The sequence below is a fragment of the Eschscholzia californica genome, unplaced genomic scaffold (assembly GCF_041429995.1).
Source record: "Eschscholzia californica isolate CP2 unplaced genomic scaffold, dmEscCali1.0.p SCAF_4, whole genome shotgun sequence".
Classification (NCBI taxonomy): domain Eukaryota; kingdom Viridiplantae; phylum Streptophyta; class Magnoliopsida; order Ranunculales; family Papaveraceae; genus Eschscholzia; species Eschscholzia californica.
Genome location: NW_028238461.1, coordinates 49,474,932 through 49,496,321, shown reverse-complemented (window position 1 = coordinate 49,496,321; position 21,390 = coordinate 49,474,932). Strand labels below are relative to the sequence as shown.

At 36.6% G+C, this 21,390-nt stretch overlaps 3 protein-coding genes across 17 annotated transcripts; 2 read left to right on the top strand and 1 right to left on the bottom strand.

The window, feature by feature from the left end:
- The first annotated feature begins 2,989 nt into the window (after positions 1–2,989).
- LOC147545640 (uncharacterized) lies at positions 2,990–4,561 on the top strand. The gene is made up of 2 exons (XM_086635845.1): positions 2,990–3,739; positions 3,848–4,561. The coding sequence occupies exons 1-2, from the start codon at positions 2,990–2,992 to the stop codon at positions 4,559–4,561; spliced, it is 1,464 nt and encodes a 487-aa protein (XP_086491971.1).
- An 8,021-nt stretch (positions 4,562–12,582) lies between these two features.
- LOC147545639 (uncharacterized) lies at positions 12,583–18,656 on the top strand. Of its 15 annotated transcripts, none has more exons than XM_086634363.1 (11): positions 12,730–12,843; positions 13,002–13,074; positions 13,764–13,858; positions 14,646–14,724; positions 14,854–15,941; positions 16,073–16,370; positions 16,531–16,740; positions 17,247–17,420; positions 17,603–17,800; positions 17,891–18,004; positions 18,097–18,656. In XM_086634363.1, exons 5-11 carry the CDS (start codon positions 14,854–14,856, stop codon positions 18,433–18,435), a joined length of 2,421 nt encoding a protein of 806 aa, XP_086490489.1. In that variant the 5' UTR covers positions 12,730–12,843; positions 13,002–13,074; positions 13,764–13,858; positions 14,646–14,724; the 3' UTR covers positions 18,436–18,656. The 15 variants fall into 15 exon arrangements, with proteins under 15 accessions (XP_086490480.1, XP_086490481.1, XP_086490483.1 ...); XM_086634351.1 differs by having other exon boundaries at positions 14,840–15,941; XM_086634365.1 differs by having other exon boundaries at positions 13,961–14,724.
- A 439-nt stretch (positions 18,657–19,095) lies between these two features.
- Positions 19,096–20,335, bottom strand: LOC147545638 (large ribosomal subunit protein eL31-like). Its single transcript, XM_086634366.1, has 2 exons — positions 20,128–20,335; positions 19,096–19,542 (listed from the first exon to the last, which is right to left on the bottom strand). Exons 1-2 carry the CDS (start codon positions 20,214–20,216, stop codon positions 19,263–19,265), a joined length of 369 nt encoding a protein of 122 aa, XP_086490492.1. The 5' UTR covers positions 20,217–20,335; the 3' UTR covers positions 19,096–19,262.
- Positions 20,336–21,390: the final 1,055 nt, after the last annotated feature.

Below are 21,390 nucleotides of genomic sequence, written 5' to 3'. Positions count from 1 at the left end.
CATTGGTTCGATTCTTAATGATTTCATAAATCAATTTAAAGAGAAATCCGTTTTGGCCTTCTGGATGGCCCGGATTGATTTTGGAATTATTTGGTTGGAATCGGAAGAAATTTTGGCAAAAACTCCCACTCGAATGATGGTTCCTTTTTATGGTCCGAAAAGCCTCGAAAAAGCCCGGGACAAGTCCTAGACAAGTCCCGGCCCAAGCCCAGAAAAGGGCTCGGACAAGGTCCGGACATAGCACGGCCCATAGGCCGGCATGTCCTGGCCGAAACCTATCAAGGCCTGGTCTCGTCCTGGCCGGAGCCAGGACGCTAGTCCATGTACCAGACGCGTCCTAGACGTGTCTGGTGCTGGACCGGACCAGCACTAGGTGTCTCGGACTAGTCCGAGACACCCAGAACCTCCCAGACGCGTCTCCAAGACGCGTCTGGTCGAGTGCTCTGGACGCGTCCTAGACGCGTCCAGGAAGCTCCCTCCGCAGCTGCTGGTCGCGTCTCCAAGACGCGTCCCAACAGCTGCTCTGGACGCGTCTTCAAGACGCGTCCAGAAGCTTCTGTCGCAGCTGCTGGTCGCGTCCTAGACGCGTCTCAGCAGCTGCTCTGGATGCGTCCAGAGGACGCATCCAGGAGCTCCCGGTCCGGCCAGGAAGCTTCCTGGCCGGACACTAGGGTTTTTCAAAACCCTAGTTTCCAAAAAATTTTTTTCTTTTGCAACTCTAAGTTGCTATTTTCCAAATTTAAAACTTTTCTTAAAATTTTGAAATCTTTTAGAACACTTCTAAAATTTTTACAAAACTTGTAGAAACTTTTAAAATTTCCAAATTTTGTTTTGAGAGTTTCCCAAAACTCAAAACACTTCTTTTTAGAACACTTCTAAAATTCCAAAAATCTTTGTTTTTCAAAAGTTTCCAAAACTTGAAAACAACTCTTAATCAAACCAATTTTGGATCAAAGTCTAGGTTTTTGAAAACTTTTTCAAAGAACAATTTTGAAATCTATTTGAAAAATTCTTGAATCCCATTCAAAATCAATCAATTTCTTATGTTTAAAACTCTTTTAAACATAACTATCAACTTAATCAAGCATGGATTAGTCCGAAATTCAATCTAATTGAGTTTTAAAACACTTTTAATCATCAATTTGATTCTTAATTTGAAATTCATTGAATCCCATTCAATATTATCAAATTGTGAGTTTAAATAGTTTTAAAACACTTTTAAAATATTTTTATAAACTCAATTTATCAAACTATCAATTATATCTAATATGAACTAGTTCGATTCTTAGCAAAAACTAGTTAATAGCAAGAGGCTCTGACGCCACTGTAGGGTTTTATACCCTTCTACTAGTGTTTATAGCGGAAATATGACATCTAATGTCTACACTAGTATTCCCAGGATCACATGCAAAACTAGTAATTAATCTAATGGAGATAGTGGATTACCTTAATCGCTTTTCCCTCAAACTAGTTGAATTGATTGAAGAAGACCAAGAGCTTCAAGTGTAGCTCCTCTACTTGGGACACGAGCAATCAATTTGATCTCCCACCTTGTTGTATAGCTAGCACACCAATGGTGGTTGGATAATAAGAAGACCTTCTTCTTGCTTGACTAGATAGATAGTTAATGGGAATTAGCTCACTTTCTCCTCTCTACTTGATGTGGTAGAGTAAGAAAGCTTAGAGAGAAATTCCACACCTTATTCTCTGCCCTAAGAGTGTTTATATAGAACCCTAATAAGAATCCACCTCCTTTTAGGTTTCCCAAAACACCCTTTAAAATAAGATTTAGGGAAATAGTCGAAAATAGCAACTATTGGTATTTTCTCAATTCCCTAAGGAGATGACGTCCAAACCCAGCCAAAATTGGCAGATTTAATGTTCATAACATAAGGAAACGTCCCTCCAAAAATCAGCCCAATCCGAGCCCTAAAAGTGCCCGAATCGGCCTAGGCCCAAAAACCCTGCTTTTGGCCTTTTTGTACTATCTTTGCCTAATTCCTTTTTAGGCCTATGAGATATGTTTATGGGACACTCCCATGATTATATCTCACTCCCACTAGTCATATCCTAGATCAATTTGTCACTCTTATGTGTAACCCGTTGTAGGATCCGATCGAAGTTAGCCGCGAATTACTTCGTAATTCGACGATCGTAGTTGGTCTCTAGCTACAACTCTACGATCCCTAAATCAATCGGACTTGATGATCTTCCACATCAATTGTCCTATCCGACAAATTGTTCGCATTGTCACCTTGGTCGAAGGACATCTCCTTCAACTCCTTCAAGAACTTCATATTATAGGAACACGCTAGAATCAGCAAGCAATTTTTCAACAAAAATTTATGTATAGTTTAGATATTTCATGGTAATTTTGATGTACAACAATTAATCTCTAATTTTCCCATCAATATAATTGGGGATCTATCCCTCGACTAGATTCCCAAAAAATATTAAACAAAAAAACAAAGGAGGGGATGAAGAGATAGTGGTGAAGATTAAGAAAACGATGGTGGAGATGATGAGGAGAAAGTGATCGTAATAGAAGAAAAGACGAAGATAAACTTTTCTAATAACATGTTTACTATGACAAACGTGCAAAGAAAACAATTTTGAAGTAAAAAATATAAGTCACCGAAAAAATCAGACGAAACGATGGTGGAGATGATGAAGAGGAAGTGATCGTAATAGAAAGAAAAGATGAAGATAAACTTTTCTTTCCAATAACATGTTTACTATGACAAACGTGTAACAAACAATTTTGAAGATAATATCAGACATTCACTTCATAAAGAATTTTTAATAGTATGATCATCTATTGGACTTCTGTTTTTGTCTTTCCCAAAAGAGTGTTTAAAGAGATCAATTCCATTTTTAGTAGATTTTTATGGACAGGGCTGAACATGGAGGCTAGGAAAGTCTCAATCAGATGGGCTATTGTGTGCCTTCCAGTTGAGGAGGGGGGTTGGGCATTAGAGATATTGAAGCCATGAATTCAGCTATGAATCTCAGACACATCTGGGATTTGGTTAGCAACAAAGATACTTTATGGGTGAGATGGGTTCAAGGCAATTTAATCAAGTCTAAAGATTTTTGGTTGATGTCTGTCCCTCATGATTGTTCATGGTGCTGGAGGAAGGTTCTGGAAGGCATGGATTTGGCCAGGGGTATGGTGGTTCACTTGATTGGTAATGGCTGTCAAACTCTTTTTTGGAAAGATATTTGGTACCCAGAGGGTCTGCTCTGGCACCATTTCCCAGAAGCTTTGAGGTTTAGCTCTACTCTTCATGCCAATGCCAGAGTTGTTGATATCATACATAATGGCAGGTGGGATGTTCCTCATCATATCAGTGTGCACCTTGGCAATCTTCTGGCAGGTGTCAATGAAGTGGAAATTGGGGGAGGAGAGAGGGACAAGGTGGTCTGGACTGCTGCCAAGGATGGGGGTTACACTCTTAAAGAGACTTATCAAAAGATTAGACCTCAGGGAGAGCAGGTTGCTTGGGCTAATCTGATTTGGACCAGCCTGGTGATCCCCAAGCATGGGTTTATTGCTTGGGTGGCTGTTCATAGAAGATTGAAGACTTGTGACAGGTTGTTGGCTTGGGGTATGGATGTTGATCCCTGTTGTGCTCTCTGTTCCAGGAGCATAGAAACTGATTTCCATATCTTTTTCAACTGTGAGTTCTCTTCTATAGTTTGGGAGGGTCTGCTTGATCTTATGGGTATTCAGAGAAGAGTCAATTTCTCCTAGGAGGATGAACTGACCTGGTTTATTGGTACCTTGGAGGGAAGTTTCCTAAAAAGGAGGTTAGGGGGTTTGGTTTTCACTACCTTCATTTCTCAGATTTGGAGGGAAAGAAACAGAAGGTTTTTCCAGCATGAGAGCAGACCAGCAACAGCAGTCCTTAGGTTGATTATTAATGAAGTGAAGATTGCTCTGTCAGCTTGGAAGGGGAAAGTGGAATGCAACTCAGCAAATGCTGATCTCTTGAGCAGATGGAATATTGAGATGCCTATGCTTGCTGTATCTTACCAGAAACATGTTTGGAAACCTCCTCAAGAGGGTTGTTTTCTCATTAACTCAGATGGTGCCCTGGACTTGGATTCTGCTGGGTTTGGAGCAGTGATAAGGAACAGTAAGGGAGAGGTCCTGGCTGCAGCTGCTGGCTCAGCTACTAGAGACTCTGTCATTGTTCATGAACTCCAAGGGGTGGAACTTGGACTGAAGTTAGCAGCAAAGCTAGATCTAAGGAAAGTGACCATTGCTACTGATTCATTGTATGCTTGTGGGTTGTTTTCGATTGGCAGTAAAGACCCTCCTTGGGCTACTTGGTGGCTTTTCAACAGAATAAAGGCTCTTTGGAGTCGCTTTGAGGTTTGCGAGATTGTCCATGTGGTTCGAGAAATGAATCAAGCAGCTGACTGGCTCTCGAAGTTGAAACCGGGTCCTGATATTCTTGAGCTAGACCCCACCTGGTTACCAAAGATAAAGATGGTTATGTTAGACTTAGAAAGAAAAATGTCGTGTAATTGTGTTCTGTTTCTTTTTCTTTGTTAGTTTTTCCTTGTAAGGGTCAGACCCGTTAATCCTGCTTACTAATGCAAAAAAAAAAAAAAAAACCAAACAATACTTTCGCGTAACGTAAATAGTAGAAATTCTAGAAAAAAGGTGTTATGGTTGGGGATCGATCTCGAGACCTCAACTAACCCAAGCCTTTCACCACTTGAGTTAAGAAAGAATTCTATTTAAGAGATTGATATATAGATATATAATATAGTGGTAAGAACAGTATAACATAAACGAGCCACATTGGGGTCGTGGGGGTACGTGCCCCCACATGCCCCTATGTGGGCTCGCCCCTGGAGGAGACGGTGGGTAAGTATTTCCACAATAAAAATTACCGATTTGGACGTTCAATATTGAATTAAAAAAATCGTCTCGTTTGTGATTTTACCTTCTAATCTTCATCTTTTGCATTTAAAAACTACGCATCATCTCCGACTATCACCGACGCGTCCGACCACCTCGCTCCCTCTCTCTCTCTCTTTGTGTGTCTTCGCCAAGGGAAGATTGAGAGAGATAGCAAGATTGAAGAAGATTATCTTGGAGTAAATTCTCGCTTTTGACCTTATTGTTAACACAGATATACTAGACAATGACTTCAATTATTTAGAGGTTGGGTTCGATTTAACTTAAGTACCTTTAATCTATGATGTAACAACCAGCTGTTTAGTGGCTACCATTATCTTGTAGCCTAAGTTACATCTAAACAAAAATTAAAGTGGTGTGAGCTTTTAATTGAATTTCGTTTCCTAAATCTGTTTAGGGCCGAAATATTTACTTTTATTGTAAAATCTCCAATTCTACCATATTTGTTTTTATTTAAAATTCAAGAGGATCTTAATTAAAATTTAAATAATTTTTGGGTTTATAGTCCAAAAAACGGGTCCTAATAGTAGATATAATCCTCTCTAATCCTATAAAGGGTTTTAAAACCAAAAAAATAATATAAATGGATATCTAGTCCATTTGGTCTCATCTAGAGAGAAAACACAAATCTCTAGAATAAATATTATTTCATCATCCCTAATCTAACCTTTCCATATTTTATAACTGATTTATCTTCGAAATCTATGCATATCTTTTTCCATATTTATCTCCCATATTTCTCCCCAATAATGTTTCTATTCAAAGTAAGGATATCTTCATTATTATCTCCCATATTTCTCTCCAATCATATTTCTATTCAAAGTAAGGATATCTTCATTATTTTCAGTAACGGAAACTTTTTATTTGATCTCTCTAAAATCGATTTAGTTGACAAACCTCCATTAAACTCAGAAAATCTTCTTCTTCTACATTATATTGTTGTCCAAATTCATCATTTATCAGGTTTAATACTTTCGAAATCTTTATAAACACCATTGTTAATATCTAATATTTCTTCTTATAACTAAAACCCTAATTATTTCGCTCTATTATAAAACGTATCAGATTTATGATACATATCTATAAGATCTGTTTACTAATTCATTAGCTCCGAATGTATGATGTTTATTTTCTCTCTCTAAAATTTTCATAACTGTTTAAGATCTTTATGTTTATTCCTTATTCAATGATTCCTTCAAAGTTAGTATGTTATGTTTGCATCCAGTGATAATATCATATTTCTTTAGATCTATGTTTAATCTTCTGTTGTTTCTGATATTTCGTGAGATCTGGTTTTCTTCAGATCTGGTTTATCCCTAAAATTTTCATAACTGTTTAAGATCTTTGTAGTTTAAGCTTAATGATATTCTCATTTTTTTTTCTTCAGATCTGGTTTTCAATCCGTACGGATTTATATAACATTTGTTATTTCGTACGGTTACTCATAACAGAATTTACAGTACATGTATTGTATCGTAAATTACCACAATTTATAGTAAATTATGGGTAATTTATAGAACATTACCCGTGCTTTAACACCAAAACAGTACTCATTTCATTAGTAGAAATACTTCGCTTTACAATTAAATCTCGTGTACTTTGCAATAAAGTATATATAATTTACGTATATCTTCATGTTCTTACCATTATGTATATAATTTACGTATAAGTGCACATAAATTATGTATTATTTATTTACCATTACGTGTACTTTTCACCCACAACAGTAGCCTTGATAAGTTTATCAAACTACTCAAAACCTTCAAATGTTGTCAAAATTTGACAAACATTGTATATAATTTACGAAACTGTACATGTAGTTTATAATACAATATATGATTTTTTTTATTTAATGTATGTGTATTTATGTGTGTAGATTTGATATACCAGATGAAATTTCAAAGAGAATCATCAAATCAAAGTGAGTCAACGAAACTAATGGAGAGTACATGGATGGGCACCATTTTTGAACCAAAGAAGATTTTGTACTTTTTTTTGTAACAGAATGTAAAGGATGAATGTAAAAGAAATTATGTGTAATTTATTGAACAAGACCCACATACATTTGATAAATTATGTTGTATACTTGACAAATGACGGTTTCTCGCCATAAATAATACATAATTTACGTATTTGTTTCATAATTTGTATTCTATGTGTATTTATGTAAGAGTAAAAACGAAAACATATTTGCTTTAATGTTCCCAGAAAAATATACTATTTCCAAAACTGAAAGTTAAGTGAGAGAAAGTGATATATATGTTTTGTATATTAACCCCCTAAATCACGCTAAATTGATCCTAGAAAATATACTATTTCCAAATCTGAAAGTTAAGTGAGAGAAAATTGATTTGAATCGAAAAAAATTTACATAGTAAGAGAGAGAAAATTGATTTGGTTTCCAAATCTGTAAAGGGAGAGAAAATTGATTTGGTTACGATTTTTGTTGTGAATTGATTTGGAAATAGATTTGCTTTCCTAAACGGTTAGAAGATAGAGATAAATCAATTTCGGATTTATACGTTAGTTGCTTTAAATCCCCTAAATCACGCCCACATTAGAAACATTCCAAATTCACCCTGGAAAATTAAAAATCCCGTGATTTTTGTAGGAGGGACATGGACGGTAGTTCTCTCATAAAGAATGGGTTATTATGTCCATAATGTAAAAGGACTAAATATCCATGTTTTGGGAAGATTGGATCATAAACCTTTTTTGAATATTATTTTGGTCTATATACCCACAGACCCAAATTTAAATAATCAACTACACTATTTTTTTTTTAAATCAAACTTCATTTATAGGTCAAAAGGCTAATGAGAATTACATCATAAAGTTGAAAAACAAAGACACAAAAAAAAAAAACAGACAAACAAGTCAAGTTACGTTCACTTGGGGTGCCTCTAAAGATGCCTGGTCCAACTGGTGGGTTGCTTTCCTGGTGCAGTCACCACGCCCATCTGTGGGTGTTCTAACCGCTGCTTCTTCCACCTTCTTCTCTTCTCGACGTCAACCGTCGGCGTGCAGATTCCGTTCTGCGACTCTTCTTCTTCTTCAGCCATAATCTGGATTGTAAATCGAGCCCCCGCCTCCCTGAATGGAAAAGTACGAATTCCTCTTGGTATTATGGTTGTACCTTGCCCATTATGAGTTCTTGTCTAGCATTGTCGGTGGTTTCTTCCATTAATTGCAACAACTTGAGTCTTCTACTTCAAAATGTTATGAAGTGTACGAAAAAACCACAACATCTATAGTTTACGAATTGAACTTTTTGGGATGGACTTTGGGTTGTGAGTTGTGTCTGGTTCTGGTACATCGGTGGAGAGAGTAGTAAGTTGTTGAAGAAACTCCCAATGATTTTCCATGACCAAACACTCGATCTTGAATTCGTATAAAAACAACAAAAGAATCCTAAAGATCAACAAAACAGGACCTAAAGACCAACAAAAAAACTAACTTTTATTAAGAAACTAAGAAAGGAACCGGTGAACGAAAGACCCTTAGCCGGAGAAGTAAAAAAGCTCCCCGCAAAGTTTTTGGATAAGCGGTTATGGAGAGAGAGAGGGTGCGGTTTTTGAACCACACTATCTTTTGTGATGCTTAAAACAACTATTGATTATTAGCTAAAATAGTATATAAGTGAATTTGATTAATCCAGATAAATTAGGTTCAAAAGAACTAGTTTCACACAGCGACAAGAAAAATAAATATCATTGTGCTAAACACGTAAAAGTTAAAAACGACTGAATTAAGACCCTACCAGCCAATGTCACACAATCAATTGATCTTTATAATTTAACCAATTATCATCTTGCGAAACACCTATTAAGCACATTCGAAAGGGACCGTCCGGACCTACCAGTCATTCTCATTTTACTTAGGGTCCAAAACTGCATATAATTAAACTAAGTAGGTACTCACTAGTTTTGTTTCTATATTATGATGCGACCCCTCAACAAGTGATCCAACTCATATGGGTCCTAGTTTCCTAAGCCAATCTTTAATTCCGTGGTATCAGACTCTAGTCCTTTAGACTGTGCTGGTTTGATCAAAACTGGCAGCTTCCTAAGCCAATCTTTAATTACTTGCTATCAGACTCTAGTACTTTAGACTGCGTTGGATTGATTAAAACTCTACTTACTGAAAGTTTGAGGTCAACTACACTTTTTGTTACGTGAAATCTGATTTAATTGAGTTAACTAGTAAAGTGTCTCTCTATTATGAAGACCATAATTAGAATGGTACTCTATTGAAGAAAATTCACTCATATGTCTAATGTTGGGATAAAATTTTCACTAAATTCATAACGTGACCACCAAATCAGTCATGTGATCACCAAACTATTGTTTTGATGTTGGAATTGTGGATGGACTTTAACCCCATTTTGTATATTATCTAAGCCAATCTCCCCTATTTACTATTTTCAATTTATTTTCTTATTTAATGGCTTATGTATCTTAATTTGTCATCAAACCATTTGGGGTGTTATTTCTGAATTTTTCTTAATGTAGCTTTTAAGTTAGTGGAGTTGGTGATTTATGTGCAAATTTAATTCGATATTATTTTTCATAAGTTAGGTTTTCTAGAAAAAGCCCTAAGAGCGACATAAATAATAAGATTAATTTTTTTTTCTAAAGATTGTCTCTCTACATCTTTGTGAAAGGAAAGTCTTACCGCATTAGTTAAAATATGAGTTATTATTTAGTTAATTATTTTTCCTTCCAATTATTTTAATTTTTGAGGAGTAGTATCTCTATTAGATTTTTCTTTTTTGATGAAAATAGGCCATTGCCTGTTTTATTAGCTATATTGGATCAATACTGAATGTTGGCTAAATCTGCCGCCAGCGGATATACAATGCAACTAGGAGTCTCATAGATCTCCAAAGTTTGATTCAAATTTACATTAGAGAACTTTGCTAACATATGCGCAACATTATTCGCCTCACGTGGACAATAAGAGAACTCCGTCTTCTCAAGCTTTGCAATATCTGACTGAATCTCCATTACAATCGGTCTTATTCTCCACGGTACCTCATTTAACTCCTTCGAGCATGGATGTATTACAATCATAGCATCACCCTCAATACCACACTCATACTCGGGGAGTAGTAGTGCAATGGAAAGTGCTATGTTTGCTGCCCTTGTTTGTGCTTCCGAAGGCGATGAGGATCGACAATTGGTCGTTAAGGCCATCACAAACTCTCCTCTTTCATTTCTACAAACAGCAACAAATGTGGCATTACTATTGAAGTATGCAGCATTGAAATTTACCTTTAACGGTCCGGATTTTGGTGGAACCCAGATTTTGAGATTAGGCGCGAGACTTGCTGCAACGATTTCATGACTCAATACCGGGTCTAAGAATTCCTTATACATATTTTGTGCTTCTTGGATGATTCTATAATTGTTCGGTACTATATTCTCAAACGTACACTTGTTTCTTGTTTTCCATAAGAACTATGTAACGTAGATAAGCAGTGTTATCATTGCTAAATCTGAGTGTTGATGGGAATGATGACTTCAAACTTCTTTTATGTAAATCTCTATTAGATGACTATTGGTGGAAGAAGATCCCAAATTTATGTACCATGTTTTATGTTTAGTTGCCTCTTAATTAGTAGACTTAAAAGAAATATTTTGTAATATGGTAGGATAAAATTAAAGGTTATTTCCCAAATGACCCCCAACTTTGTGACCAGCTTCCTGCCTGGCCCCCTAGATTAGCAAAAATACTCATATGACCCCCTTTTTCAGTTATCTTTAACTTTCCGTTACTCACTCTCCTCCATCTCTTTTTCTCTCTCTGCCACATCATCTGTTACGCTACCTCATCATCTTCTCTGGTGAAGGTCGCCGGCCGGCGACCTTCAAACATAAAAAAAAAACTTTTTTTTTCTCTCTCCTCTCTCTCTCTAAATTTTGTTATTTTTTTTAAAAAGAAAACCTCTCTCTCTCAACACTCCGGCGAAGGCCCTTCGCCGGAGTGTTTAGAGAGAGAGAAAAAAAAAAGTTTGAAGGTCGCGGTAGGAAATTTGGCTGGCCGACGACCTTCACCGGAGAAGATGATGAGGTGGCGTAACAGATGATGTGGCAGAGAGAAAAAAAGAGATGGAGGAGAGAGAGAGTAACGAAATGTTAAAGATAATGGAAAAATGAGGTTATACGGGAATTATTGCTAAAGTAGGGGGCCAGACAGGAAGCTAGTCACAAAGTTGGGGGCCATTTGAGAAATATCTCTTTGTGATTGAGGGGAGATTTTGAAAACCCTCTTGTTATAAAGTTATCAATTTGTAAAATATATGGAATTTAAAATGCTTATTATTATCGTGCCCATCTTTGCTTAGCTAATAACTAAATTTAGTTTAATTTTCTTGAACTTAAAATCTAAAAGTTCTTTTTACCGAACTTGAAGTTCATGTGACTCTCACTAGATATTAATTTCCCTAATTTTTTGCATTGGCTTATTTATGTCTCCTATGAATTCATGAAGATCCATCACTTATATGAATACGAAGACAATTATAAATGTTTTAAATAACTTATTGTAAATTGGGTTCGTTATTTATACTAGATAGGGAACTAAAAAGTTAATGTGACGTTTCGATGACATACTCTCATCACAATTTTTTTTAATCTCAATCATTCAAAATTAAAAGATTGTACTATTAAAGTCTGAACGAATAACCCCCACTTATTAACTTTAAAATCACAAATTAAATTAGGAATCAATTACGAGTAGCATTTCTATGTAAATAGTACGTATCACTTAAAATGGGAAACTTAGGGACCCCCCTCCCACTAATGTCTTAGTGTCCAATTAGGGAAACTTAGGGCTTAGGGCAACTCCAATGTGGGGCTCGGGCTCCCAATTTTGGGAGCCCCTGAATTTTGGGAGCCCCGGAGCTTAGAGCAACTCCAATGTTGGGCTCTCAAATCTAAATTTTGTATATGTGTGGTGTAAGTGTGTGAGGTTTGTGTTTTAAATCAATGAAGTGTGTTAAGAAAAAATCAAAGAAATTCTATTTAAAAAAATAGAATAAAAAATGATTTACATTTAAAAATTACACCAAAAAAATTAAATCAATAAAAGATTAAACAAAATAATAACAAAAAAAAAACAATGAAGTGTGTTAAGAAAAAATCAAAGAAATTCTATTTAAAAAAAATAGAATAAAAAATGATTTACATTTAAAAATTACACCAAAAAAATTAAATCAAAAAAAGATTAAACAAAATAATAACAAAAAAAAAACAAAAAAAAAACAATGAAGTGTGCTAAGAAAAAATCAAAGAAATTCTATTTAAAAAAAATAGAATAAAAAATGATTTACATTTAAAAATTACACTAAAAAAATTAAATCAAAAAAAGATTAAACAAAATAATAACAAAAAAAAAACAAAAAAAAAATTAAACATGGGGTGGGGGGACCCACCCCAATTCAACTGTTGGGAGTCCCCAACTAGCCGTTGGGGACTCCCAACGGATAGAATTACCGGGAGCCCAGCCCCGGGGCTCCCGGGTTGGAGGGCTGGGGCTCCCAAAATTTGAATTCGGGAACCCCAGCCCCCCCACATTGGACATGCTCTTACCCACCTCCATAGTCATTTCTCCTTAGAAATTTAAGCTCATGTGCCCTTTTCCCAAATAACTGTGAAGTCGAAAACGTGGTTAGGTGGGCCCCGAAATTTTGGTGAAAAAAAAGTAACGTAACCGATACACCCGGTGAACAACCACCACCACCGACAATTTTCCCGGTCACTTCTAACCGGCAGTAAGTGACAGTTCACCCATTTAAGAACAAAATCTTCCGTATGAATGAAGAATATTATCGCAATTCAGACAAAAAAAATCAGTCCACAAGAAAAAAAAACTCTCTTCAAAGCCAAGAGAGAGACAAAATATCAGAGGTAATGGCAGAGTATTTTTCGATCTAAAAAAAACTGTAACTCCCATATTCCCATTATTAATTAATACTCTTCTTGATCCCAAACTCTCTCTCTCTCTAAACTCTTATCTCTCACTCTAAAAACTATCTATCTATCTATTGGATTTGACTCTCTTTCAGAAAGCAATGGCGGATGAATGAATCTTGCATGTTTAATTTTATGAAGAACGAATAAGCTCAGGAAGCGTTTAGAGTAATTTCTAATCATTCTTCTACTTCGATTTCACATTGTTGTGCTTTCTTTATCAAGTTTATTTTGTCTTTCTCTTCGTTGTTTTTTTCTTGATTTCAATTCGAAGAATAATCCAGATGATCAGTTTGTTTCTATCCTTCATGACTAATTGATCCGTCGTTGTCAAAATATGGATCCAGCATTTCCGTTTCATTTCATCATTTGTTGTAATATGTTTTTATCACTTCAACTTCTAGTTGGATCGGATTGAAGAAATTTGTTTTGATTTCTAATCCTATATAATCAATGCGTCTATAGTATTAATTTATAGAAGAATTGAAGTTTTTGACTGATTGTTAATACGAAAATCTTTCGGAATTTTGCCTCATTTGTTGTATTTGGGGTTTTGAATGTCTGGATTTGTTGAAATTACATGATTTATTTCATTTGGAAAGATTTTATACAACAATTCATCTTCTCTGTGAATTGGATTGTCAGTGAAATGGTGTTTTTTTTAGCTCGATTACCTCTTTGTTTTCCTTAATTTGTAAATCTAACTAGTTCAAATCGGATCAGACCAAAATTATTTTAGTCGGATTTGATTTACTCAGTTGAATTTTGGTCGGTAACATTGGAAAATGCTTTAAAGCATTCCTTTTGCATGTTAATGTTGCTGTTAAGGAAAGTAAAGTTTGTAGATCTCTTCACAGGCATTCATTTTGAGGTTATGAATTAAATCACTTTTCACTCAAAAGTACTATTGTGTCCTAATTCTAGGAGTCAAAGATCCCCAATTCATTGCCAAGTAACTTCCTCTCACTTTCTATATTATATTGTTCAGTTGCAGTAATAGCAGTCTGTTTTAGTAGTCCTAGTGGATAGTGTTTGAAGTATATTTATTTTTCAGGTTCATCTCATCAGTTGACCTTTTGATTTGAAAATACAAGTTAAAGGGGATTAAATGCAGATTCAGATCAAGCTAATCTGACTGTTAAGTCATGCAGAGTGATGACCCTCTTTGGTCAAGCAAAGAACTAACAAATTGTTTATTTGTTCTTTTGAGAACACAATATGTTAACCTGCAAGAATCAGTAACACCGTTTTTTTTATTTTTTTCATAAGTTTAAAGTAATGGAATTGAACTGTCAGACACCATAGGCTATATCTTCTTCTTGCTGCTGCATACATAATAGAAAGCTGACAGGAAGGGTTATTGTCAATGTCATCTACCTAGCGTCCTAGCTGTAGCCTGTAGATAATTTTGTGCATTCTTCCATCAACTATAACCACTGATATTTTCTAAATCGGCAACTATCAAATACCGCCGTGGACACCCATAAGAGAAATTGGCTGCATTTAAATGTCTACCTATCAGATGCGTTCGCAATGAATTTTGAGTTCGTCTCTTCATTTACGAATATTAATAACGTTCAAAGATCAAATCTTTATGACGTAATTATTATATTCTGTCTTGGTTGTTTGCTCTACTTTTAGACGTTGGACTCAATTAATGAACCTTATGGTGTTTCTTTTGCTTGTAATGTACTGTCTTGGAGTAGCTCGATGACCTGAGCTTGCTATTCTTTTTACAGCATTAATTAAGCTGCGGAAGGATCACGAGCTGGGGGAACTTCGTTTTGCATAGTAGATGCAGCCGCATTAAACTATTTGGTTTGACTTCTTGTCTTGTACATCTATGATCTATGAAGCTCCTTTTGTAATCCCACGAGTGGGGTATTGGTAGTTTTGTTGTAGTCATTAGTGTGTTATTTTGGTTGTTTAAAAGTTAGTATGAGACAGATGGACAAGAAGCTACCTTTGCCAAACAATAATCATGTTAAGCGCCCTAGTAAAAGCGAAAGGAAAGAACAGAAAGTGCGTCATGGAAATGACTCAAATGGGTACAAAAAGTTGAATATCAAGGAAGCGGAGCATAAAGCACCAGAAGCTAAATCAGACTCTTGTGTTGCAGTAAGTGGTTTAAACGCAGAGACAGAGCCCTCTGAAGTTTATGATGACGCAGTAATGGATGTGGATGATATGTTTGATGGCTTAAAAGTAGATTCACAAGCTCGTGAAATGGTTGCTAAAGAGATCAAAGACGAAATGGAAGATACTTCAAGTGATTTGGAGGTAGAGTCGAAGCATGGGAAGGAAGAAGTTTCTGATGCTGATACAGCAAAAGATTCTGTATCATCTTATGGAGATGCTCAAACAATCGGGGATGACAAGATAGAAAGAGTCAGAAGACTTCCTAAAAAACTTGCAAAAACGGAATCTGTGGAAAGTCGTACCCGTATATCAAAAACTAGAAAGGAGCAAAACAAAACAAATAAGACACAGATCAAATCATTAAATGACACGCCAAAAAAAGCTGCAAAGTCTAACAGAGGAATTCCTAAAGATTCTACTAAAAGCATCCGTGATGAGAAATCTAAAACTATGAAGGTTCATCCTAAACCTTCATCCGAATCATCTGAAGGACTTGATGATAAACCTTTAGAAGAGGTGAAGGAAATAGATGTCTTGAATGAGGCTCTAAAGGGTTCTCAAATAGTTGGAAGTGGTGACGAAGCATCTGATGCAGAGGAAATATGTCTTGAAGAAGATAAAGCAACAGAGAACCAAAGGATTGAAGATATGGAAGTGAGAATTGAGAAACTTGAGGAGGAGCTTAGAGAAATTGCTGCTCTTGAAATTTCACTTTACTCTGTTGTACCAGAGCATGGGAGCTCATCACATAAGGTGCACACGCCAGCCCGGCGTCTTTCTAGAATGTATCTGCATGCTTGCAAGAACTGGACTCAAGACAAACGGGGCACAATTGCCAGGAACACAGTGTCAGGACTTGTACTTATAGCGAAGTCTTGCGGAAATGATGTTCCAAGGTATAGAACCCTTGTCTCTACAACGTGTTTCATTTTTTTCACTTGCTGTAGTGTTGGTCATAAGGATCTCATTATCTACTGACACACATCTTTTTCTTTTTAAGACTAAATATTTTTTGCTTTCATTGAAGGTTGACTTTCTGGTTGTCGAACACTATCGTTCTGAGAGAAATTCTCTCTCAAGCCTTCGGTAATACGCTTAGTTCCAGCCCTGTTTTGAAGGTTATTGAGTTAAATGGTGGTGCAAAGAAAAGTGAGGGAAAGTATTTAACAAGTAAGTGGAAGGGCAATGGTGGGAGCAAACAAGTAAAGAAGATTGGTTTCACGCAGGTTCTTGAGGACTGGCAAGAGACTAGCACATATGTTGCCGCTCTGGAAAAGGTTGAAGGCTGGCTTTTCTCACGCATTGTCGAGTCCGTGTGGTGGCAGGTAATATCTGGTACTGGTTATAGTTGAAGGGTTTTTGGTAATAGAAATCATTCTAAACCCATAATATTCAGATACCAATTTTCATGTGTTGGGTCATGCAATTCATTGTGACATCTGTGTTTTTTGAAGTTTTAACTGACTACCATGTTTTTGTCTTCAGACATTAACTCCTCACATGCAATCCCCAGTCGAAGATCTTTACTCCTCGAAAAACAATGGAAAACTTTCGGGACCTTCCTTGGGAAATCAGCAGCAGGGAAGTTTTTCAATTAAGTTATGGACAATTGCTTTCCGGGATGCCTTCCAAAGACTTTGTCCTCTCAGAGCAGGAGGACATGAATGCGGCTGCTTGCCAGTATTGGCTAGAATTGTAAGAAATTGAAGTTACATTTATAGGTTGCTTGTATGAATAGTGCGTCAGTTTGTCTTTGGTTATACAAGTAGAGGAAACAGCTATGATTACTCAACTGCCACTCAGTTAATGATCCATAACTTGTTTAGAAAAGCTAAATATAGTTAAGTATCTTCCACAGTTCCATAAAAATGTTCTCTAGGTTCCCCTTATGTTTGAAGAAGTAATCAAAGAAAATACTCAATTTCGACAGGGAATTTTTTTTGTTTTGGTTTGTTTTCAATGGAACCATGTAAAAATCTCTGACGTAGACAGAAAACAGATTAAAAATATTTTGGAAATTGTAGGTTATCCCAAGGAGTAAATCAGTTTTTGTTTAGACCTCTGTTTTGATCAGTATATTTTCGTCCGGGTTGAGTTCTTTCAAGCAATAAAAGCAAAATTAAAGGGAAAAAGATCAATAAAAGCTGAAAATAGCTTTTCTCTACTTTCCATGTTTGAACAAATCAGTATCTTGTGAACAGGTAATGGAGCAGTGCGTGGCCAGATTAGATGTTGCCATGTTTAATGCCATTTTGCGTGAATCCGCCAATGAAATTCCCACTGATCCTGTCTCGGATCCAATTCTTGATTCCAAAGTATTACCAATTCCAGCTGGAGACTTGAGCTTTGGATCTGGTGCACAACTGAAAAATTCGGTATTCTTTTTTTAGCACTCTAATCACACAAGACATACTTCACACTTCACTATGATGAAAAAAAATCCATGGCATATATTTATTCAAACTTGGAGAACAAAATACTATGTCACAAGCAATACAATCATGTTTTTGCCAAACATGAATTTCGACCATCTTTTCAGTCAATCTTGTTTATGCAGGTTGGAACTTGGTCTAGATGGCTCACTGACCTATTTGGCATGGACACTGACGAATCCTTAGAAGATAGTGAAAATGATGAGGATAGTGATAGACCGGGAGCCGCCCATAAACCAAAATCCTTTCGACTTCTTAATGAATTAAGCGATCTTTTGATGCTTCCGAAGGACATGCTTATGGAAAGATCCATCAGAAAAGAGGTAAAGTCAACAACATTATTTATTTAAAGCAGTTTGTTTCTTTGGATATCTTCGAAGCAAGATCAAATTTGGTATTCTTTTATTTGACAGGTATGCCCCTCGATTGGTCTTTCCTTGGTTAAAAGAATACTTTGCTACTTCACTCCAGATGAATTCTGCCCAGATCCCGTTCCAGGGGCTGTTCTTGAGGCCTTAAATGCTGAGGTACTACTTTTAATACTTCCATGTAATCCAACTAAAAAGTGTGTGTTTCACGAGGGTAATCGAAGACTATAAATTTTGGGTTTATTATGCAGAGTTCGGTAGAGAGGAGATTATATGAAGGTGTTGACTCAATCAGCGATTTCCCCGTGAGTGCTGCCCCAGTTGTCTATGTTCCACCTTCACCTGCTGACATTGAAGAAAAAGTAATAGGAGATATTGGAGCAAAATCTAAGTTGGAAAAGAGTTTTTCCACGATCCAAAGGAAAGGGTATACAAGTGATGAAGAACTGGAGGAACTGGATTGTCCTCTAACATCGATCATTGACAAAATGCCATCACCTGCTGCTACTGGAAATGGACACGTTACGGGCACGAGGTATAACGGAAGAAGTATCAGATACAAACTCCTACGCGAAGTTTGGGATGTATGAGCGTTATTGCCAATTCTGCAATCTCTGCCTTCGAAAGAAAAAGAAAGACAGAACAAAGAAAGAAACCGAGAAAAATGTATAAACACGGCTCCTGATATAGTTGGTGAGGGAAAGGATAAAAAGTGTCTTGTCGAGACAGCTTCTAATATATACATATTCTGTTTTTTCGACTTGAAATCCAAACAATATTTCAATGGTAGTCAACAAAGAAAATTTTGGCATATAGGCATTACATTCCTGGCAGGTTTACGGAGCACAGCTGAGTAGATATGTAGCAAAGAACATCACTCCTCTGAGTCGAAAACCAAAAACTTCACCCCTCTTGAAAGCCTAAAACTAAAGATACACTTCTTACCTATATATCTAGATGAACATATAGGGGCAGGTCATCGATAACCTAGCAGTCTCTCACTCTCTCTTTTGGTGAAAGACCTGGGATTTTAGGAGAAAGACAGAAAGCTAAACACTCTCTCTCTCTCTCTCATTCGACGAAGACGAATTTTAGGGGAAAGAGAAAAAACCATCCGAAAGGGAGAGGGGCCAAGATCACAAGCAAACCAGAAATAAAAATCAACCTCACCCTCTAAGACATAAAGGAGACGGAGAATTTTCATCGTACACTACTAAGGAGTAAAAAACTTGTTGAAGATCAAACCCATATAACACTTCAAAAACATTCACTGCATTAGTTGAAAGAATCCTTACATACTTCAAAACCAAATATTTGGTGAAAGTCTCCAAACAGAATTCAGAAACAAAACTGCAACTGTATCTAACGAAAAAAAGATTCTAATGAAGTTACCAAAGAACATAACATAAGGTCTATCTCAATCTGTTTCATCAATGACTTTAGTGCCCAATCCTTTCAATCCCTCAGTAGGAACCTCTGCCACTGTAACCAATGAGTAGAGCTCCTCTTTGGCATCTTCCTCATCGTTTCTCTTCCTGGCAATGCGAACACGAACTCGCCTTGGCACACCCCTGATCCCACGGCTCCAAACATGCTTGTTTAGCTTCACATCCACTCTTACATCAGTTGTTCCCATTGCCTTTTGTGCAAACTTCCTAATCTCCTTAATTGCCTTAGGAGCCATTTTCTTGAATGTACTGCCAAAAGCCAAATATTAATAGATCAATAAGATGAGAAAATTTCAAATAAATGCCTGTATTGTAAGTTGTAACTCTAATAATGTGATAACCGAAGTCGCGCCCTCTCTACCGGTTTCTTTTTAAAATTCATTTAATTCGTACAACCCAAAAGTACACAAACCCGTACAAATCATATAAGAAAACTTATAATATAAGAAAGTTTCTGAAAATCAACATTTGGGCACCTCTGTCTCATTAATTTTACTCAAATTACAAACATTCCAGACAATTGATCTGTAATTGCAAACCAAGCATAAACCCTAATCTACAAAGTTTAATACTTTAGTAGTGACAAATAAGAATAACTAATTGAGGGGATCCAATCATCAACTTCAGTGACCAGAAACAAACATTCATTGAAAGGGGATTTCTATGAACCCTAATCAGAAGAGGTACCATTTTCTAGCATATCAAAAGCCAAGATATTATTAATCAAGCAAAAAAATCGAAGTGAGATTACTGGTTTACTGATTCTATAAGATCTAATTCATTTATGAGGATGAAAATTTCAAAAAAGTAAAAGCAAATGAACATATATATTACCATCCATGTAATCGTTTGTGGAGATTAATCGTGTATTCCCTGGTTACGACTTCCTCCTTTCTCCCCCCTTTGTTCGTCTTCTCAACCATTTTCGCAGCTTCTTCCTTCTCTTCGGATCTATTCCAAAACCCTAATTCCGGCTGCTGATGAAACCCTAAAAAGGAGACGACTTTATAAGGCCACCCACCATCTCTCACGGTCGCGGCCCGCGGGTAATTTAGGATCCATTTGGTATTGTAACTATTTTGTAATTGGAAATAGCAAAATGGTAAAGATACCTTTCTTATGGCTACACCCAATTTACACTTCACATAGCTGGGCCTAGGAAAGAGTAGGGCTAGAATTGGTCTAATCATGTATAGTTTGGTCATGTACCTCTAACATGACTAGAGGAGAGTTGAATCTGGCGGATTGAGTCGTAATCAACCCACGTCTCTCACGCGAAAATTATGTGTATGTAATGTCATGGACTCATGGGAGGGGCAATAGTTGCTCAGACAAATTGCTTTTGGTACACCTCCATGGGCTTGGTCTAATCTGTGTTGGATTTGAATAGAACAGACTTAGATTGCCAAGGACAAAGAAACAGGATGCTTATAGAAGCACCCTAGTTTCATTTTTAGGGGTGGCAAAAATAATAGAAAGCTTGATACCCATCAATCATCATATTCACCCAAATCCAAATATGTGGACAGAAAAGTATTCACTAAATATCAAATTCTTGTTGCTTGCTCTTCGTCTTCTTTACTGTTTTTGTTTTTCAACTTTGTTCGTTTTCTCCCACGTATTTTCATTCTTCTTCTCGGGGTGGGCAGGCCTTAGGTGGATGTAGTAGTTTTATGATGAAAATGTTTCTGGGAATGCTTATGGAGTTTGGAGTGTCTATCTTTATAGTGGTGCCTATAGAGCTCGTATGTAGACATTCAAAACGAGGAAGCCTAGCTTTCAATGTTGGAGCGAGTTGAGTGGGACTGACACCAATCAGTGAAACTTTAAAGGCAACCTAGCTCTTGCTACAAAAAAATGGAGGGCGTCTTTAAAAATATCATAGCCGCCCCTCAGAATTTCTATAGGGGCTCCTAAAGTTGGGGGTTTGTCCGAAATATATAGGGGTGGCAATTTGGTCTGAACCGGCGGATTTTTTTCCCAAACCCGCCCCTAATAAGACGGGTTTTACCGACCCGTTTATTAAACGGTTCGGGTTTGGTATGAAGTTACAAAAAATAATCGGGTTCGGGGCGGGTTTAGTATTAGATAGTAAAC

Excerpts from the sequence above, each read along its gene's own strand:
- LOC147545639 (XM_086634354.1), top strand. The coding sequence starts at position 14,845 with ATGAGACAGATGGACAAGAAGCTACCTTTGCCAAACAATAATCATGTT. Across the intron at positions 16,741-17,246 it reads TGCCAGTATTGGCTAGAATT|GTAATGGAGCAGTGCGTGGC; the intron begins GTAAGAAATTGA and ends TCTTGTGAACAG. Across the intron at positions 17,801-17,890 it reads AAAGATCCATCAGAAAAGAG|GTATGCCCCTCGATTGGTCT; the intron begins GTAAAGTCAACA and ends TTTATTTGACAG.
- LOC147545638 (XM_086634366.1), bottom strand. The coding sequence starts at position 20,216 with ATGGTTGAGAAGACGAACAAAGGGGGGAGAAAGGAGGAAGTCGTAACC. Across the intron at positions 19,543-20,127 it reads CACAAACGATTACATGGATG|TACATTCAAGAAAATGGCTC; the intron begins GTAATATATATG and ends GGCTTTTGGCAG.
- LOC147545640 (XM_086635845.1), top strand. The coding sequence starts at position 2,990 with ATGAATTCAGCTATGAATCTCAGACACATCTGGGATTTGGTTAGCAAC. Across the intron at positions 3,740-3,847 it reads TTATGGGTATTCAGAGAAGA|ATTTGGAGGGAAAGAAACAG; the intron begins GTCAATTTCTCC and ends TTCATTTCTCAG.